The following is an 18,531-nucleotide window of genomic DNA, read 5'->3' as shown; positions in this document are numbered from 1 at the left end:
TAATGCAACTATATGGTGAAATAGAGATTTAAGTGCTCGGAAAGTAAATATAAATAGCCATACTTACTAATCGTAAGTAGTGATGAATGAACTCCATGTAAGGAGTGGGGGGGGGATGAGAGAGAGAGAGATATTAGATTAAATATTTTTATTTTGGGTGTAAGTAAAGTAGTGAGAAGAGGACCGTCAACATGCCGAGATGATGTTGCACTTTAGGGATAATAAGATCAAAAGGTTGGAAACTTTTTTGCCAAGATTGATATCTATATATACAAGTTGCCTTATGGAAGACAAAAAATAGTCTCTTAGAAGACATACAAATACTAAGGATAAGGCTTGAGCATAATCCTACAGGCTCTTATTTTGCCATGGAGAATATATGTTTAATGGAAGTGCTATGCAAGTTTCACTACTTCTTAAATGTGGATGTAGATTTAAGCTACTTTCTTGTGTCTATGTGTGGATGTCTATGTGCCAAATGCAAAGTTCTATGTGGCAAATTCAAATTTCTATGTGCTAAATGCAAATCAATATGAACCAAGGAAGGCCATGTTCCTTGGTCTTATAATTTCTGGAGAGTGTGCGTGCTAACTCTTCCCCTACACAAATGTGTGGTTAGTGCTAAATCCATAGTACAATAAGCCAAATGCAAAGTGTTATGTGCCAATTACTATATGCAAAATTCAAAATTGCTTTGTGCTTAATGCAAATTGAAGTGAACCCATAGAAGGGCACATTCCTTGATCTTAATTTTTTGAGAGGAAGTGTGCCAACTCTCCTCTGCCAACTCTCCCCCCACTAATGTATGGTTATGTGCTAAATGCAAAGTACTGAGTGCAGAACGCAAAGTGTTATGTGCTAAATACAAAGTGCTATGTACCGAATTCAAGTTGCTATGTGCTAAATCCGATTTCTAAAAACAAAACATGTGATTGTATGCTAAAATAACAAAAACATATTCTCTATCAATAGAGCTACCTAGCAAATGCATGTATTATTCCAAATACTATGTATTGAATGCAATGTGCATGTGCTACATGCCAAATGCAAAGTTTTATGCTAATTTCAAATTGTCATGTGATTCATGTAAAATGTGAAATACAGTGTTCTATGCCAATTTCAAATTGCTATGTTCTTAATGTAAAATGATATGAACCCATGGAAGGGCACATTCCTTGGCCTTATAATTTTTGGACACTAGGCGTGCCAATTCTCCTCCCACACAAACGTGTGGTTATGTGCCAAATTCACATTGTTAAATGATAAATTCGAATTGCTATGTGCTAATTGCAACTACTATGTATCAAATGCAAAGTTCTATGCCAATTTCATATAGCTATGTGCTTAATGCAAAGTGATATGAATTCAAAAAAAGAAGAGTTCCTTGGTCTTATCATCTTTGGAGAGGAAGCATGCACACTCTTTATTTATTTTAAAATGTTTATTGAAAATGAATAAATTAATTGCCTAGATTCAATCAAATTATGAAATCCAAATAAAAATATTCTTGGCCAATAAAGTTACCTACCTTGGATCTAGTTTTAAAAATAAAGGCTAGTATTAATTCCGAAAAAGAGCCTTGCTCGTGACATGCAAATCCCCTCTAGTCCGCTTCTAGAGCATCTAGTTTTAAAAGTAAAGGCTAGTATTAATTCCGAAAAAGAGCCTTGCTCCTGACATGCAAATCCCCTTTAGAACATTTTAGTATAAAACTGCACGACTATTTAAGTGGAAAGTCTTGGCAACGTTAACCACCTCTCATGATCTGACAAATTCTAAGCATTCAACCGTCGACCAAGAATAGAGGCAAATGTTTGAGATTTGCTAGCATTCAAGCCTTCGACAATTCTTGTCAAAATCAGCACAGACAAATTAGTTGCAAGTAATTGTTGCTTCTCGAATAGAACACAGCCCACCTTATGAGACGCAGTACCTTGCCATTCATCAAGCAATTCAACAAGAAGTTGAGAAATTTCTTGACGTTTAAGAGAAGCTCAACATACTAGATTAACAACACCGCGTGCGTACTTTTCTCTCCCTGCTGAACACCTACATATTAGAAATGCATTGTAATGTTAAACTTCAAGACTGCATTAGGACCGTTCGCAGACGCAGTCCGAATGGTTGCGTAGCCTCGAGCAAACCTGAAATGTCCTGTCCCGCCCACCACTGCTATTTCCCTCTCAAACAAGCCAATTTTGTCCATCCCATGTAGGCAGATTGTGCTCCCATTGTGCTCTGGCGTTTGCAAAGCAGCAGTAAATACAAGGAGCAAATCCACGCTGGTCTGAGACGCAAGGCTGTAAAAGCCCTGACCCCTGCCCACTTTAGTTGAATTGCGCTCAGGTCCCTCTGTTAGATCATCATCGATCACGAATGTTGAGCCGAAACTGCCCAGGGTAGTGAAGTTGCCATTGGCGACCGCCACAGGAACTGCTGAGGGTTTCGGTGACAGCGGTATATCGTGCATATGGAACTGGACATTCGTTGCAGCAGCAAGGGCAGTGTCGAGTGCAGAAGGAGACGAAAGAAGTGCTAAGAATAGAATACTTGCTGCGAGATTTCGCATCTTTCGACAGTTCAAAATCAGGGAATGCTGTGAGCAATTCACAAGCTAATTTAAGTAGCTGCAAGATGTGGGCGGAATTCATTAAAGGCACGGGAGCTCTGGACTGCATATATGACCGCCAGAAGAGTGCTTGAGAATGTAATTTTATAGCCAAAGTTGCTGTGTTCGGTACAGGAACAGACAGTAAAACTACCCAAGTCTAAGCGCACTACGACTTTGAGAGTCTTCTTTAAGAAATGTCAGATCAACCACATGTTTACTTTTCGTAAATCTCATGTAGCAATCGGCAGGCGAGTGATAGGGCAAAGATTCTTGCCCACCCTTACACGCAAAGTTGACCAAAGCAGAGCGTACGAAAGCTCCACGCATTCATCACCTACAACCTCCCTCACTTCACCTACAACAACTTCGCTCGCGCACACCAGCGGCCTCAAGCTGGCATGTGTGATCCTGACCAGCTTGGAATAGAAAAAGCTGTTAAATAATGAGTGGATGTGGCCTGCAAGTATATTTTTAGGCTCAGAATTCAAGTTGCTTCCAGACGACGTTCATGAATTTCTGTCCGGTCTAGCCAGTCCCTTCAAGAGACAAACGTATGTTGAACAAAATTTCTTGTTCACTTTAGAGTACGTTCCCTCGTTGAGCGACAGCACGTCAGGCCAATTAATAGTAGAGATCGAAGCCGAGATTTCAAGGACTAGAATCCGCGCCCGAGTGGAGTCCATTCTCTGGAGTCGGACCACTGTTCACCAAAACATTTTTGGTTACCAATACAAAAAACCTTCAACTCCAACATTTACAAGGGTTTTTTCCCAAGTTTTTGCGGATTTTTTCACCAAATATCACTCGAATGGCCTCAAAACTACACATTCAAACACCTTCTCTCCCAAAATTTTGAAGTTTTTTCCTGAATTTAACAATTCATGTGACATGAAACCTCGGTTTTTGGTGAACACTCCTCTGGACTAACCCAGGGAAACTAGCAAACAGCAGGGGAATCTGTGCTGCCGGGGAGCTGGTTTCAACTTTCCCCGATTTCCGACCAAGAACCAGTGACCACAACGGGTGTTATACATGTGTCATTCTCTGATTCGTCAGTTTCGTGGTGCTGCTCGTGGTACAAATGAGGCGAAATACAAGCATGCCGTTGGATCAAGAGGTTTCAATCGAAGAGGCATTTCGCGCGAATCATTCGAATCAGATGGTGGAAATTTGATATAGTTTTGTTGCGCCAGTGTGAGAACAGTTTGTCGCGTTGAAATTTGTGCACCCTGATGGTTGGAATCGAACACTGCTCATAAGCCATTGATTAAAAAACCCGACAAGTTGTGAATTTGGACATTTGGACATCATCAAAATGGCCAAATTCATGCCATGACGGGTTTTGCTATTTTTGGACACTATATGTCGTCCCTATGCCGCCTCAATCGGCTTTGCATTTTGTGCTATGGTACATACCTTCTAGATTTGCCAAAAATAGTCATGGAAATGGCCAAACTTGTCAAATTTCTTCATCTACCCATTTAAAATCTATATTTCTTCACAGAAAATCATGAAATGCATCAGTCTTTTACAAGTTTATGTAGGGGAAGCTCAAAAATTAAATAAATTTTTCACGCTGTGGAGAGTTTTGGTGTTTTTTGACACTCCATGCTGGACCTCGATCAACTTTGCCTTCTGTGAAACAACCAAAGTTTTTCTTCATTTGCCAAAAATGGTCATTGAAATGGGGAAACTTGATAGACAACATTTTATTCACTTGTAATGTACTCTAAGTTGAATTTAAAATAGTAGATTTAACATTGAGCACCAAGTAATTCCATGGAATATAATATAACTTTTGTGTTCAATATATATGATTTTCTTTAGTTCCTTCTTTAAATAATTTATGCTCTAAACTATAAAATCTTACCCCTCCAACCCCCGTCTTTTAGTTTCTTTACTTGCTTATTGAAATAATTTATGCATGCTCTAAACTGTTACATACATACATTCATGCATGCATACATACATACATACAAGCATGCATGCATACATACATACATACATACATACATACATACATACATACATACATATATATATATATATATATATCGTGTACACACACACATACACACACACACACACACAAGTGACACAAATGGTGTACATACAAGTGACACACATACACACACACACACACACACACACACACATACATAAGTGACAGATGGTGTACACACATACACACACACACACACATACATCTCTCTCTCTCTCTCTCTCTCTCTCTCTCTCTCTCTCTCTCTCTCTCTCTCTCTCGTTCCCCTTTGTTTATCACTTCTTAATTTCTTCGGTTTAACATTAGAAGTTTTACCTTTTAGTTTCTTAGACTTAGAATTAAGTCTTGCTTACTTTCTCCTTATGATTTTCTTTAGTTCCTTCTTTAAATAATTTATGCTCTAACCTATAAAATCTTACCCCTCCAACCCCCGTCTTTTAGTTTCTTTAGTTGCTTATTGAAATAATTAATGCATGCTCTAACTCTAACCCCCCTCTTTTTCTATATTAAATTTGTACACATGGTTAATTAGCTTTTGTATAATGCTACATGATTTTTTATGAGCTCATTTGAGACATAGTTGTATTCTATTGTCCCTATTTATATCAATGGCTTTTATTTTTTAGCATTTCAGTATTCCATTGTTCCCATCATTTTCACCATTGCCCTTTAACTTCAAAATTTCAAAATTTTCCTTAATTTCTTAGAAGCTAACAATTCATTTTAGAATCCTAAAGGTGTGCTCTAGTTCATAGATTCAGCAACAACAAGCCAGAGAATACAAGCATTACCTGTCTTCCAAATGTAACCGCATTCTAAACAATTGATTGGTTTGGACCATGATAGGTAATGTGACCCTGACCTTGGAGCCTAGGCTACCTCACGAATTTTACATTTTCATTTTCCTTTACCATATTTGTGCCCATTCCTTGCAAATTTAATATGGAAAAACGTTTTTAAAAAGAACTTGGCTATTTGGAGCTTCGTGTGCCATATTGTTAAGGGGTCTCTCTCTCTCTCTCTCTCTCTCTCTCTCTCTCTCTCTCTCTCTCTCTCTCTCTCTCTCTCTCTCACACACACACACACACACACACACACACATACACACGTCTTCCTTTAAGGGATCCCTTGCTAAGGGGAATAATGATTAAACAAAAAAAACCATTTTGTCGTTTAAACAAGAAAGGAGGGATTCACATTGACTATACACTCACCCTGTTGTAGAGGAAACATCACCTAAAGGAGTCACTTTATTTACCATTGGTAAAAGGAGAAAAGAACGCAAATTAGGAGTGGAGTGTCATACATGTAGGACACATGACTTTGCACTATGAAACGAGTAGGTAATGGAGAGTTGGTTGGTAATGAAGCCCATGAACAATGTAGTGGGTAACAAAATCATTCCATGTGGAGATTTTTTGGAAAGAAGTGGCGAAGGTGCTAGAAGTGCCAACCAAAAAGAAATTTCACTTGTATAAAAATTGGGATTTGGAATTATACACTTGTATGAATGACAAGGGACAAAACATTAAGAATTCTTCCCAAAAACTGACATGAGTTAATGAACACAAGCAAAGTTAGTGGGGTGTTTCTTTCTCAATAGCAAGCGCTTGGAAATTCTCAAAGTCTAATGGAAATTTAAAAATTGAGAATTTTTTTCATTATTTTTATATAGAGGTATATATGATGTACTTTTTGGCAAATGAATATCTATGATAGGACCAAGCTTGTTATAGAAAAAGAAGGCTTATTGTCATAAAGATAGAAGCATTTATCCCTCGATTGCACTTCTTATTCGACAAGGGCAACAAGGAGGCGACATGAAAAATTCCAAGCTCACCATATCATCACCTATGGAAAATGCTATGAGGATCAATGGTGGAGATTAACCCTTAGCAAACTCGAGTTTCATGGCATGGGAAACTTAGAGTGGTCTTAAATCCTTCCCTATCAATGGTTGGGGTTAATGGAATCGTGATCCTAGCAGTCTGATGAATAAACCTTCATAATGGGAAATGGTACTGGAGACATTAACCCATTAAATTACACGAATGTAGAAAGACATCAGGCTACAGACAATAATCAAGCTAGTGAGCCAAGTTGAAAAAAGAGATCATGAGCATACGAACCAGTTGTGAAGATCATAATACAAGGAGCAAGTCCATACCAAGTTAGCTGTAAGTGAACCAAGTAGTGTTAGCTATTAGTGAACCAAGTTGGAAAAGGAGACCTCGAGCATAAGAACCAGTTGTGAAGACCATAATACAAGGAGCGCAGGTCTAGACCAAACACTAAGTGTAATGTGAGAAATGAAAGAAGAGGCAATGGAGGCACCATGAGTGACTAGCTAACAAAAGGTAGCAACAATGCCCAAGGCTCCAAGGACTAAGGACAACCAAACAGAACAAAGCATAGCAGAGTTGGCAACAAGCAAAGTAAGTTGATATGTGTAACATAACTATTCCCAAAGAGACGCCATGAAGGGCTTACGTAGAGAAAAGGATCCAAACCCTAAGTAGATGTGCTAGGAGAGCTTACGACTGTACAACTGGGAGACTAAAAGCTGATAGGCAGAGACATTAACGTGAAGACCCAATCATAAAAATCCAAATGCTAATTTCTAAAAAAACAAAATTTTTAGCTTCTCAAAGTGGAACCTCCGATTAGACCTTCCCATGGGGCAAGCCAAAAAGAAGGTTATCATAATGCCAAAAAAGTGTGTATGAGAGAGTATAAGAATGACCTCAAAGGCTAAACTTTTCTATGCCAACATGGACTTAAGTAGCACAGAATGTTTGTGTAGAGTAGCGGAAAAGCTCCATTTATACTTGCATAAGGCTAGGAATAATCTCTCTTAGAAATCCAACATGCATGTTCTACATGCAAGTTCTACATACAATTCCACATGCAGTTCCTACATGCAACATGCAACTTCTATATGCGCATCCTAAATGCAAGTTCTACATGTAGAGAAAATCTTACAATTCCTACATGCAAAGAGAAAAGATCTCCAACTTGTATAAATACCCCATAATGGAATGAAGCCCAAACTCTTTGGGGCATTGTGTTGAATTCTACTTTGGTGTTCCATGCAGTTGTCTCCAAGCGTCCATGCTTCCTTGCACTCCACGTCCAAAAGCATGTCCTAACCTTGCCTCCTACTCCCCTCTCCTCCAACCTTGCAACTCCTCCTCTCCCTCTCCTCCTCCCTTCTCCTCTCTCTCTCTCACCCCCATGCTCTTACACCTTCTTTCTCTCCCACTCCTATGCTCCCCCTGAACCCTTAGTCTCTTAGATTAGTTCCTTAACCCTTGACCTCCATGATCTATGAGGCAGATGAATTCCCCACCATGTAATCTAGTTTGAACCTTGGATCCTCGTTCTAACCTTGAAACCCCTTTTGAACTCTGAACCCCTTCTAAACCATGAACCTCCTTCTAGCCCTTAAACTCTTTCTAAACCTTTCAACTCCAAATGGAGGCAAAAGCCTTCATTACCCCGACCAGGAAGAAGAACGTTCCTTTCACACAAGCATGCACAATGTTTGCTTACCAAACTTGAGCCTATGTTTCTCGCCAAAATACGAGACCCGAGGCCCTAGCTTATTACACTTATACTACAAACGACGACAACGTCGATATACCTATATAGCTGACAAAATGCCTCGAACTTGCATACCTAGAACATCTTGCTCTTCCTGTGGAAGCCGTGGGAAAGAGCCAACATGGGGGGGTTTTGTGTGTTGTATTAGGTAAGTCGGAGATAGATAGATGGTGTGTGTGTGTGTGTGTGTGTGTGTGTGTGTGTGTGTGTGGAGAAAGAGAGAAAGAGAGAGAGAGAGAGAGAGAGAGAGAGAGAGAGAGAGAGAGAGAGAGAGAGAGAGATCTTTGAAAAGAACTTTGTGGATTATGTCATGAAAAATTTTTATCAAATTATTTGATTGCAAAAATGCATGTTTGATTCATAAATATTAGTTAATTGTAAAAAACCAAGTTCAATTCACCACAAATTGCAATCGTCTTGCAATGCTACAAAGATGGTTTAAATTTATATATTATATGTTTTATATGCATACATTTATTGGTGCAATATACAACAAAAATGAAACAAGGTTTGGTTTATATTCACAATAGTTTGTGTTTCTTGACAACAAAAATCCATTATACAATGTCACTTCTCCTCCTAGGTGCCGTGAAGATAGGTAGTGCAAAGGTATTAGCCATATTTGTTGCATCAATTACACCAAGGATAACACTCATAGCTACATCTTCCAAGGCTCTGCCTCTGATCGCTTCCCCATGCCTCATCGAAATTTTTGAATTTGGACTTAAAGATATGAGGGACATCACTTTTGATCGTGCCCAAAACTTTGTAACTCCTCCTTTCCATAAGGTCAATTCATTCTCTCTAATGTGTAGCTCTAGGATATCCCCTAGGGAAGAACCCCTTCTCATTGTTTATCCTGCACCCGGATCTCACATCCCAAAATCATCAATTTCAATTGTACTTGAAAATGCAATAAGCAAATCATTAATGTTTACTAATAATTATTAATCTAGAGACCTAAATCAAAAGAAACCATAGAACGTACTATCTTCTTTGCACCTTCCTTTTCAAGTCCTTCTTTGCAAATGTTTGATGTATCTTGATGTTAAATGGTTGGTCTAATGTACAAAATAGGTCTTTCCTAAATTTTATGTACAATCAAAAGGTAGAATTTCGTATGTGAACTCATTCAGTACATTAAGTTTGGAGCGAGGCCATTCAAGATGTTGAGGAAGATAATGTTATCCCGATTATAATAGCAAGCCAAGAGAGAGTTGTGAAATAATCCCCTAGCATTATCCTAGGATATTTTGGAAACCATGTACTATGCCTTTGTAAAATTGCTTTGGTCAAGCACTTGATTCATATTTTTTGCTTTTCCCATTTACTTTTGGGTTGTAGGGCATGATGGCCCTCAGTGGTGGGCGATGGAAAGCTCCTCAACTGGCCCTCAGTGGTGGGTGATGGAAAGCTCCTCAACTGGATTTTTTATGAGTTCATTCATGAAATAGGTCCCCTATTAGACGATCTCTTCATAACACATTCCAATCAATGAAGAACTTGACCATTGGATTGCATTGCTACATTGATGTCTTTTTTTATGCTATAGCTAATGTTGTTGATGTTGGATTCTAGTGTTTACTTTTTATTTCTAATCATATTTTGGCCATTTTCTATATCCCTTATCTTTTTCTTGCACTTTAATACAATCATATCATATCATATGGCATGGGATACTGTGAAAATCGCACTTACATCTTCTTTTAGAAGCTTTTTGCTACTAATCTCCTCTACCAAAGTGGTTTATACCTCTTGCTCCTTGGATACTTGTCTCTACTATAAGCCACAATATTTGTTGTCTTGCATCAACATATCTGACATGATCTAAAAAGGAGGAGCATCTCAATGACCATTGCTATCACAAATTTGCTACTACCATTTTCTGTGTTCCTTTTATTCATCTTGAGATTCTAGGTCATCATCATTGTTCATCGGCTATTGTGCACAGTAATCAAGGATTGACTGCAAATCATGGAGGTTTTGTCCTTAGTTCGTAATTTAACTCTTGCATGATCACTTCAATTGTAACAAGCAATTGAAAGGTTTCAACTTGTTTAGCATTTGGCAAAGTACCTTATTCTCTATAAACATCACCACCTTTGTTCTAGCGAATATGGGAGTCGCGAGACTTAAGTTGTCAATGAAGACCTCCAGGTTCTTCGAGACGAGGTTCCAAATGAAGTTCATGAATCTTTGATATGTATTGGGAGCCTTTTTGCAATCCAAACAAGATTATATCACTCCCAAAGACTCCAAATACTGATACAAAGGTGGCCTTGAGTGTGTCTTTGGGAGCTATTGCAATTTGTTATACCCTACAGAACAATCCATGAAGTTGTGTAGCTCATTTCTTGATATTTGATCAAAGATCTAGTCTATAAAATGCAACATATGTGAATCAAGGATAGCTACCTTGTTTAGCTCCCAATATTTGACGTAGATCAAACTATTCTAGATCTCTTCTTGGGTACAATTACTACTAAAGAGCCAAACTACTCTCAAGTCTGGTCTATAAAATGCAACAAATGTGAATCAGGATGGAGCAAACTCTCCTAGCATGAAAATAACAACACAAGACATAGTTATTATTGTGCTTTATCCTGAAGACTTTATCATCATAGGTCTAAATGGTTAGCTCATTTCTCAAGTCAAACAACTCACACTTGAGTTGTGATACATAAGACATGGGAGATCTTTATTATTTTCTCAGCATAAAAATATGGAGAAATGAACATGTTATCATGTTAACATCGTGGGTCTCCAATGATCACAGTTACCAAGAAGAGATCTAGAGTGTGTGGATTAGAATGCACTTTTATTTTTATATCTAACTCTTTAGGCCACATGATGCCAAAATTGTACATCAACTTCAAGAGCCTAGCCTCATTTAAAATACCTTGATCAAGTGAGTACCACTAGTCGCTACAAGGATGTCGCTTTAGTATGGCCATGGATGCAATTTGTCTACTTGCATGGAAACGTGCCCCCAACCATTTGCATGGTTGTTTAAGCATTTCAAAAGATGTGTGAAAAGATATGCTATCTTGTTTTCACTACCCTGTTACAGCCTTTTCATGTTGGGAAAGTAAACTCCACTTGATATACAATAGGGACACTATGTATACAAAGACTAGTAGAATAGGCATGTCCCAACAAACACAGGCTTGCCTTCACCAAACTAATAAGTTTTTGTTTAGAAGCTTTATCTACTCATTTAAATACAAAGTGTGCATACTTTTAGATCCTAGTGCAATGGCTTTAATGGCTTTCTCCATCCTTTCCTTTCACACCTTCAACACTCTCTAAACATGTTAACAGTGTTTCAAGGTACATTTTTCATGCCAAATGCAAGGGAGAGGAAACTACAAAGTACCATTTTCCGCTTTTAAAAAGTTTATCCAAAAGGATGTCTGCAAAGCACCTGATAATAAGTTTGTTGCTAAAAACATGTGAAGTGTTCTTTGCTTGAGAACTAGCTCAATACTACCAAAAGAAGTAGCACGTAGACAAGATTACTTAATGCAATCAAGCGATCTCGCAGATCATTTTAGAGCCATTGATCACATGGTAGACAACACAAGATTCGTGTAGATCGACTTGAATCCTGGCAAGGATTTTCAATTTACAATTCCAATGGTTGCAATGGAGAACCCGACCCCCCTGCCATGCCGACCGCCTGTCGCGGGAGTGCTCGAAAAGAAAATTGTGCATACAACATGCACTTAAGGGACAAATTCAAACCCCTTTTCACATACAAGTCCACCATTCCTTTCCTTTTATAAAATTAAAAATTTATGAGCTCCTTCTAAATGTATATTTATTGGATTAAAAAATGTCTATACTGAACCGACGACATTGACCCTAGAATCCCCCTCATACGGTTACATATTTAAAAGTGCAGTCCTAGGGGTTACCCCAACTTTGTGATCATGTCCAATATGTTTATGCAAGAGCAAGCCTAGAAAGGAGGATCTAATGAAAACAATGGTCCTGAACAAGCATTTGCAACAAGTGGTTAAAGGTCCTAAAAGAGTACAAATTTTGCAAGAGGCTCTAATCAACACTCAACATTTCACAAAGACCAGCAACAATTATATGCTATGCAAAATTTTATTCAAGTATTATTACAAGGACAACATCATAGATAGAATCCTCTTAGAGGTACTTGGAATAGCCAAAGGAAAGGAAATGTAGAAGTAATCATTGCAATAATAATTTAAGTCATATGATTATCACTATGAAGAAGACCCAACAATTGAAACAATCAAGACTCACAATGCCATAAGAAGAGATAAGCCTCATGGATTAAAAAAGTCAAAATGTCAATCGCGATAACCAAAACCCTCAAGAAAATAAAACACTTACGTTAACACAAGGCAATTTTTAGACCAAGCAAATTGACATTTTTAAATGGCTAATTGTCTCAACCAACCATGATGAATGACTTTCACAAATTTAGAGCATGTATTCATTACAAATGGCCAATTTCGCATAAGTTTTTTTTTTTGCAAAGAAATTTTTGCAAAAGTTGAAGCCACACGCTATGCCAATTCAAAAGTAATTCAAACTACACAAAAGCCACCAATAATGGTTTGCATCGCTTGCTCAACTGGTTGACAATTACAATGATGTCCTCTTCATCTTTCTCCATGCAAACAATCTTACAAATAACCTTGTTGCCAAAGGTATCAAATTGGAAGCATGTTTAAGCTTTCACTAAACTACCAAAATATTAGTTATACTGAAGCGGAATACTAGTATAAGGGTTACCACTGAATTATTACCCAAAACCCAACGAAATTTATAGTAATGTTGTAGAAAAAAGCATCCTTTTTTTTGCCCTAACCTGACAAGAACCACATGTTGTACACTTGCCGTAGAGAATTCATTTCATTACTTTGCAAATAACTACAATCTCTAAGAAAAAAAATTGAAGTGCTTGATTATTTTCATACATTCAAAGCTTTGGTTAGAAAGAAATTGGCAAACACATGAAGGTTCTACCATGTGACAACGGGGTTAGTATAAGTCTCACCAATAATGTGTGACTTTTGCAAAGCCCAAAGCATGTCAATCAAATGCATGTAATATTGGAATGTATCTCTCATGAATTGGAGTTTTCCACAAACGACTCTTGAAGAAGCTTCATTGGAAGAAAGCTTATGGTAAGTCATATCAGAATATTCAAATTGGGTGAATCAAGAAACTAGCCTGACCCCAAATTTCGGAATGTGCACTCGTGGGTAAAAGCACCACCTTTGGGATCTATTTAAAGGTAACTGCTAAGAAGCGAAGACGGAATTGTTGACAATTCAAGTAGCTACTATAACCACATTTTACAGGTTCTCATAGAATTTGCAATACACCCTCGTCTTATGGAGTGCAATTTAAAAAGGGGCGTTAAGAATGTAAATTGCACTTAGCACACCAAGACGATATGTATACAAAGAGGTAGAAAAGACGTCTCTAACATTAGAGAGTCTTGCTGTAAACAACCTATTAGAGTTTCTTATGTTTGTGACTCTACATCTTTTCATTTTGGAATAGAGAATTGAGCTTACTTCTAGATCCTGGGTATCCTCTCCTCTACCACCTTCCATACTCAACAATTCATGTGTTGCCGTTGCGCACTAATAACTACTCAAGAAAATTAACCCATGCTTCCCGATGTAAAACAGCCCGTTCAACAAAATTCAACATGCACCTACTGCCAAAACAACCCACAAGGTTCATGTAAGAATCCCCACACACAACTTGCATTATAAAGGTCAGCGCTCACCGATGGTCAAATGATTAAACACATAATGGACCTCATAAGTGGATCCATAATGCAGAAAGATAGAAAGAAATACCTTTTGAAACTTTTGAAGTTTTGTCTCCCATCACAAACCATGAAAAATGGCATGATTTTTCAGAAATTTTGGCAAATTATAACATTCTGCAAAGCTTACTGTTTTTGTGACTTGAACCAGAGAAAAATGGTGTGATTCAGTAAAACCTATTGTAAAGTACAGCACTCTGCAAAGATTACAGGTAATCCATAATCTTGAAATCCCATGTTTAAGATGGCATCTGGGAATAGCCTAGCATTCGGTAAAAGAGAGCACTGAAAATGCCACTGTATAAGAAAACATGTACACAGATGACAATGTAGCTTTACCTGCAAGCGTTCAGAATATATAACCACCAGATCTGGTGCGGCAGTTGAACTTAACCACCAGCCAGTACTGCTTTCCCTTTTCCTCCATAAAGAGCTTTTGCACCATGAAAATTCTCTAAATTGAATTAACATTGCCCCCTACTGCAAAGAGCTGTATATTCTACACGTGGAGACACATAATGATCCCATTTCATGATGCTTTGATTGACACTTTGTCAATAGCAATTCAACATCTTGTGAAAACTTCACATTTGATCGAGGCAATTAACACAAAATTAAAGGCACAAACCTAACAAGGTAGATCAGGGAGCCAGCACAAGCACCTTAATAGTACCTTGACTGTTAGCAGCTAGCATTGTAGGACTCTCACTTTTCCAACAAACTGCACTTATGAAATGAGATGTATCATCATCACTATCATCAAGATCTGTGGATCCAAACCTATGCCACGCTGCAGGCTTGGATATAGCCTGCTTCAGGAAAGACCAGCTTTTTTATTAAACTTTTGTAAACGAACATATTAAAATATAGACGGAATATTAAGATAAACAAAATAAAATCTCCACAAAACTCATTCACATCCTACAAGCATGTGAATTTTGAGTGTGTGCTCTAAACATACACAGGAAATAAGGTAGATAGTATATACCTTGTGGTAAACAAACACTTCATTAGTTTCGCTACCACAAGCAATGTATTCACTGTTTACAGACAGCCCAACAAAGTTCTTCTCATTTGTATGTCCTTTCAGGGTTCGTATCTGCAAAATTAAAGGCAAACAGTTATAAGAACCAAACTAAACAGAAATAAATGGATCTCATAGTTTTGTCCATTAGCTTGAGTTCCAAATAGAGAAAGATAGAAGTGGACAAAGTAAATATAAGAAAGGAAACATAACTAGAAATAAAACTTCACCTTGCAAGCAAGCAAAGAAAATCACTAGAAAAACAAGAAGCTCCCTATCAGGGCACCCCCCAAAAGAAAATCCACTTCGCGTCAACGAGAACCTCCCTCTTAAATGATAAAGGTTATATGAAAATTGTATATTGGATGGATATTAGAGGTTCATAGAACAACTTGAAAACGGGGCAAGGTAACAAGAAAGAAACTTCATGAAGAAAAAGAAACAACAGTCACAACCCCCTCGCAAGCTTGCTTTAAAAATCACGTGAAAACAAAGATGCTTCCTACCAAGGCCTTCGAACCAGTCCCTGTAATTAAAGCGTTGAATCTATCCTGGATAAATATCATCTTGCAAATCCATATATTTGTCGCCTTTTAAGGTAAAAGGTATGTTAATAAAGACCACAGTGGCAAATTGCATGTGAGTGTTGTTTTGTCATTGTCAAAGTAAAGATAAGTGAACCACAAGGACAGAAACAGATTCTATCTTACTGTTGCCTAATAACGTAACATGAAGATACTTCTCAAGGAAAGAATCACATGCATACATGTGAGTTTTCTTTCACATCCCAAAGACGAAGAGTGCTGTCCGTAGATGCAGAGGCCAGCTCATTAGGAGAGAGAAACTTTACGTAAGACACTGTTTTCCTGTGTCCACTGAACACATGCAAAGGTACGTGGCTGTTCCGCAAGTCATAATAGTGTATGTGATGATCAGCTGAACCAACCTACAAAATTACGATAGTCATATCAGTATGAGTTCATGATTCATACCTCTATTTCAAGTTAAAATTGTGCCATTGACAAAGGGAATGGGGGGGGTGAAGCCTGAGTTTTGAGTTTGGGTTTTAGTGGTCAGACGTGTACATATGAAATTCTACCAAGTTAATGAGTGGGACAAATTGCTCTATATCTTGAGAATGTGGTGAATATGTATTGTAGGAAATTATTATATATGTAAGCTTCTAGATTATCCATTTTAAAAAGATGCACAAAGACAAATCCGTACTAGTGGAAAAAACATTGAAAGCTCTTATTGAATTCAGATTCACACATTTTTATATTTCGAAGGTACTTCGAGCATAATTGCATTTGATAACACTATAATCCAGAAAACTATAAGGAGCCAACCTTGCAGACAAAGAGGGAAAGCACATTAACTCATTTGCATCACCTCTTTTCAGGACTTCAACCTACCAGAAAGTTAGCCCGGTGTAGTACTCCATCACACTCCAACTCGCAGATGTAGAATCTAGATGCACAATATCATCTAGCTATCTAAACATATTTCCATTTTTCTGCAAATCCATTTCTTTGCCTTGACTTCAAAGCATTGGACCCTGACTTCCTGCTTGGGTTCTCCAAAAATGTGCGGCACTAGATTGAGCCTCCCTCACATGGCCTGTCACAGATGTCTTACTGCTTCATTTTGTGCTTATCATTGCTTCATTGCCTAAGGGCAAGTCGTCCCACCCTCCCTCCAATTTAATCTCTGTAAGTGAGACAAGGCTCCCTATCTACTTTTTCGAGGCCATTCGAAAACGTCAGTGAGGAGCTCCTAACTGCTCTCCCCTCACTGTACCCAGCCCACTTGCCTTGCCTCCTCTCTGCTTTCTGATCTCTCCTGAGTCCTCCTCCTCTCTGCCTTCACTCCTCTTGTACTCCTGCTTCTCCACTGGCCCTCCTTTCTACCCCCCTCCCTTGCGTGCTCTTTGTAGGGGCTGTGTAGCCCCTGGATTTCAGATTTCACCCCTGCCCAGCCTGCTCTGCCCTGCTATTTAAACATGTGTTCGATACTCTTGTGACACCAATTGTCCTCTAAGGGGTTGAGGTTTGGGGGAGGGGGGGCAAGATTTAGATTTATGGGAGTCGAAGATGACGCCATCATTTTTATTTTTTTTAGAGAGAAGATACCCTGTTCCCGAAGACATGTACACTCATACAACCCCAATCAGCATTTGAACAAATAGCTGCCAAAAGTAAAATTGTACACTCAGAGTGGTTGAAGGCCATCAAGCCTGGTTTTCAGAGATGGGAAGCTTAACTGTTTGATTGATGACTCTCTAGAAAATGGTAGAAGCATACCTGTGTTTGGTTAGAAGGGTCACAGGGCCACCACCCTACCTGTGAACCTCCATATGAGGCCAACAAGGGGGCAGTAGAAGGCCAACAGGATCAGGATGAAGAGAGATGCTACGTGGGTAACATTTAATGTTCTAGGCCCAGTGTAATTTTATTCTGTGTGCATGGGTAGATGGATCATGTGGCAGTTTAAAAAGAATTAAAAACTATTTACTTTATTTATATTTTTTATTAAAAAGGTTAGAATACTTGTTGATTAACACATATTATTTTACTAAAACTAAAAAGCTGATTTAGCTTTTCAGTTGATTTCTCTAGGCTTTTTTGCTTTTTGTTGTTGAAATTAGGTGAGTGTGGAGATTGAAGCTGGTGCTTGAGAAACCAGCCAGCTCCCTTGCCATTTTCACCTTTACTAGTGCAACCTCTATGTACCTTGCTGCTCTCGAATGCATTGCAACTTGATTTGCAGCTTATCTGTCATTGCACCTCCATCTCCAAAAGCCCATATATTTTCGAAGGGCCTGTCTCAAGCAGTCAGAGCTGCCATTGCTGATTGACATTTAAATTGCAGCCTCCTGCTACAATTCTAACACCTGATCTTCATAATTGCCATCAATACTCTTCCAGGCACTTATTCCAAGGAGCCAATGTGTCTACAGTGATTGAGATTTGCATCTAACATCCCATTCTGACAGTTTCTCATCTTCCACGTTTTCTGTCCACCTTTCTAGCATTCCCACGCATATATTTGTCGTTTTCTATCAATTTCTTGTCCAAAATCTATCAGTGTTGACAACAAGAAGGAGATTCTGAAACAGTTCATGGCATCAGGCACTTGAGTGCACCTAACCACTGACATCGACAGCTCCAAGCTGATTGTGAGTGACACAGACTCCTAACAGATTGTGATTTGTCCAAACTGCTCTTCCAAGAATTGCAATTTGATCTGGGAGCAGAATCTAGCACCATATGCAATTTTTGGCACTGTTTGGAAGCTTCTACCATCATCTAGCTTACGATTTCCTATTGGGCACCTAAGGGGCGCCTGTTGGAGTGTTTTGTTTGGGTATATGTGGAGGATTGATGTGCTTGCAATATTGACCAGCTTACTGTGGGAAGTAATCGTAACAGTGCCATCGTGGAAGATTGGTGGAGGAAACGTCAGTC

General features: G+C 38.5%; 1 protein-coding gene and 1 pseudogene across 16 annotated transcripts in view; both read right to left on the bottom strand.

Moving 5' to 3' along the window:
- Positions 1-1,867: 1,867 nt before the first annotated feature.
- Positions 1,868-2,674, bottom strand: LOC147903572 (dirigent protein 2 pseudogene; annotated as a pseudogene).
- A 10,714-nt stretch (positions 2,675-13,388) lies between these two features.
- COP1 (Transducin/WD40 repeat-like superfamily protein) overlaps positions 13,389-18,531 on the bottom strand; it is a 28,757-nt gene continuing 23,614 nt past the window's right edge. Inside the window, exons 11-16 of one of the 16 annotated variants that reach the window (XR_015543800.1) lie at positions 15,831-16,010; positions 15,029-15,139; positions 14,703-14,849; positions 14,380-14,473; positions 14,171-14,237; positions 13,392-13,926 (exon numbers count right to left, since the gene is read on the bottom strand). Coding sequence is in view for 9 of the 16 variants with exons in the window: in XM_087399932.1 (XP_087256058.1) it covers positions 14,390-14,473; positions 14,703-14,849; positions 15,029-15,139; positions 15,831-16,010 (522 nt within the window). In the remaining 7 variants the exon portion in view is untranslated. Of the gene's footprint in view, positions 14,850-15,028; positions 15,140-15,774; positions 16,011-18,531 lie in introns of those variants that run through there. The other 15 variants (XR_015543801.1, XR_015543804.1, XR_015543805.1 and 12 more) reach the window with 15 other exon arrangements.

The sequence above is a fragment of the Dipteris shenzhenensis genome, chromosome 3, assembly GCF_047967505.1.
Source record: "Dipteris shenzhenensis isolate YYH24624 ecotype China chromosome 3, Dip_SZ_1.0, whole genome shotgun sequence".
Classification (NCBI taxonomy): domain Eukaryota; kingdom Viridiplantae; phylum Streptophyta; class Polypodiopsida; order Gleicheniales; family Dipteridaceae; genus Dipteris; species Dipteris shenzhenensis.
The sequence above is the reverse complement of the archived record's forward strand: the minus strand, read 5'-3'. Positions and strand labels throughout refer to the sequence as shown.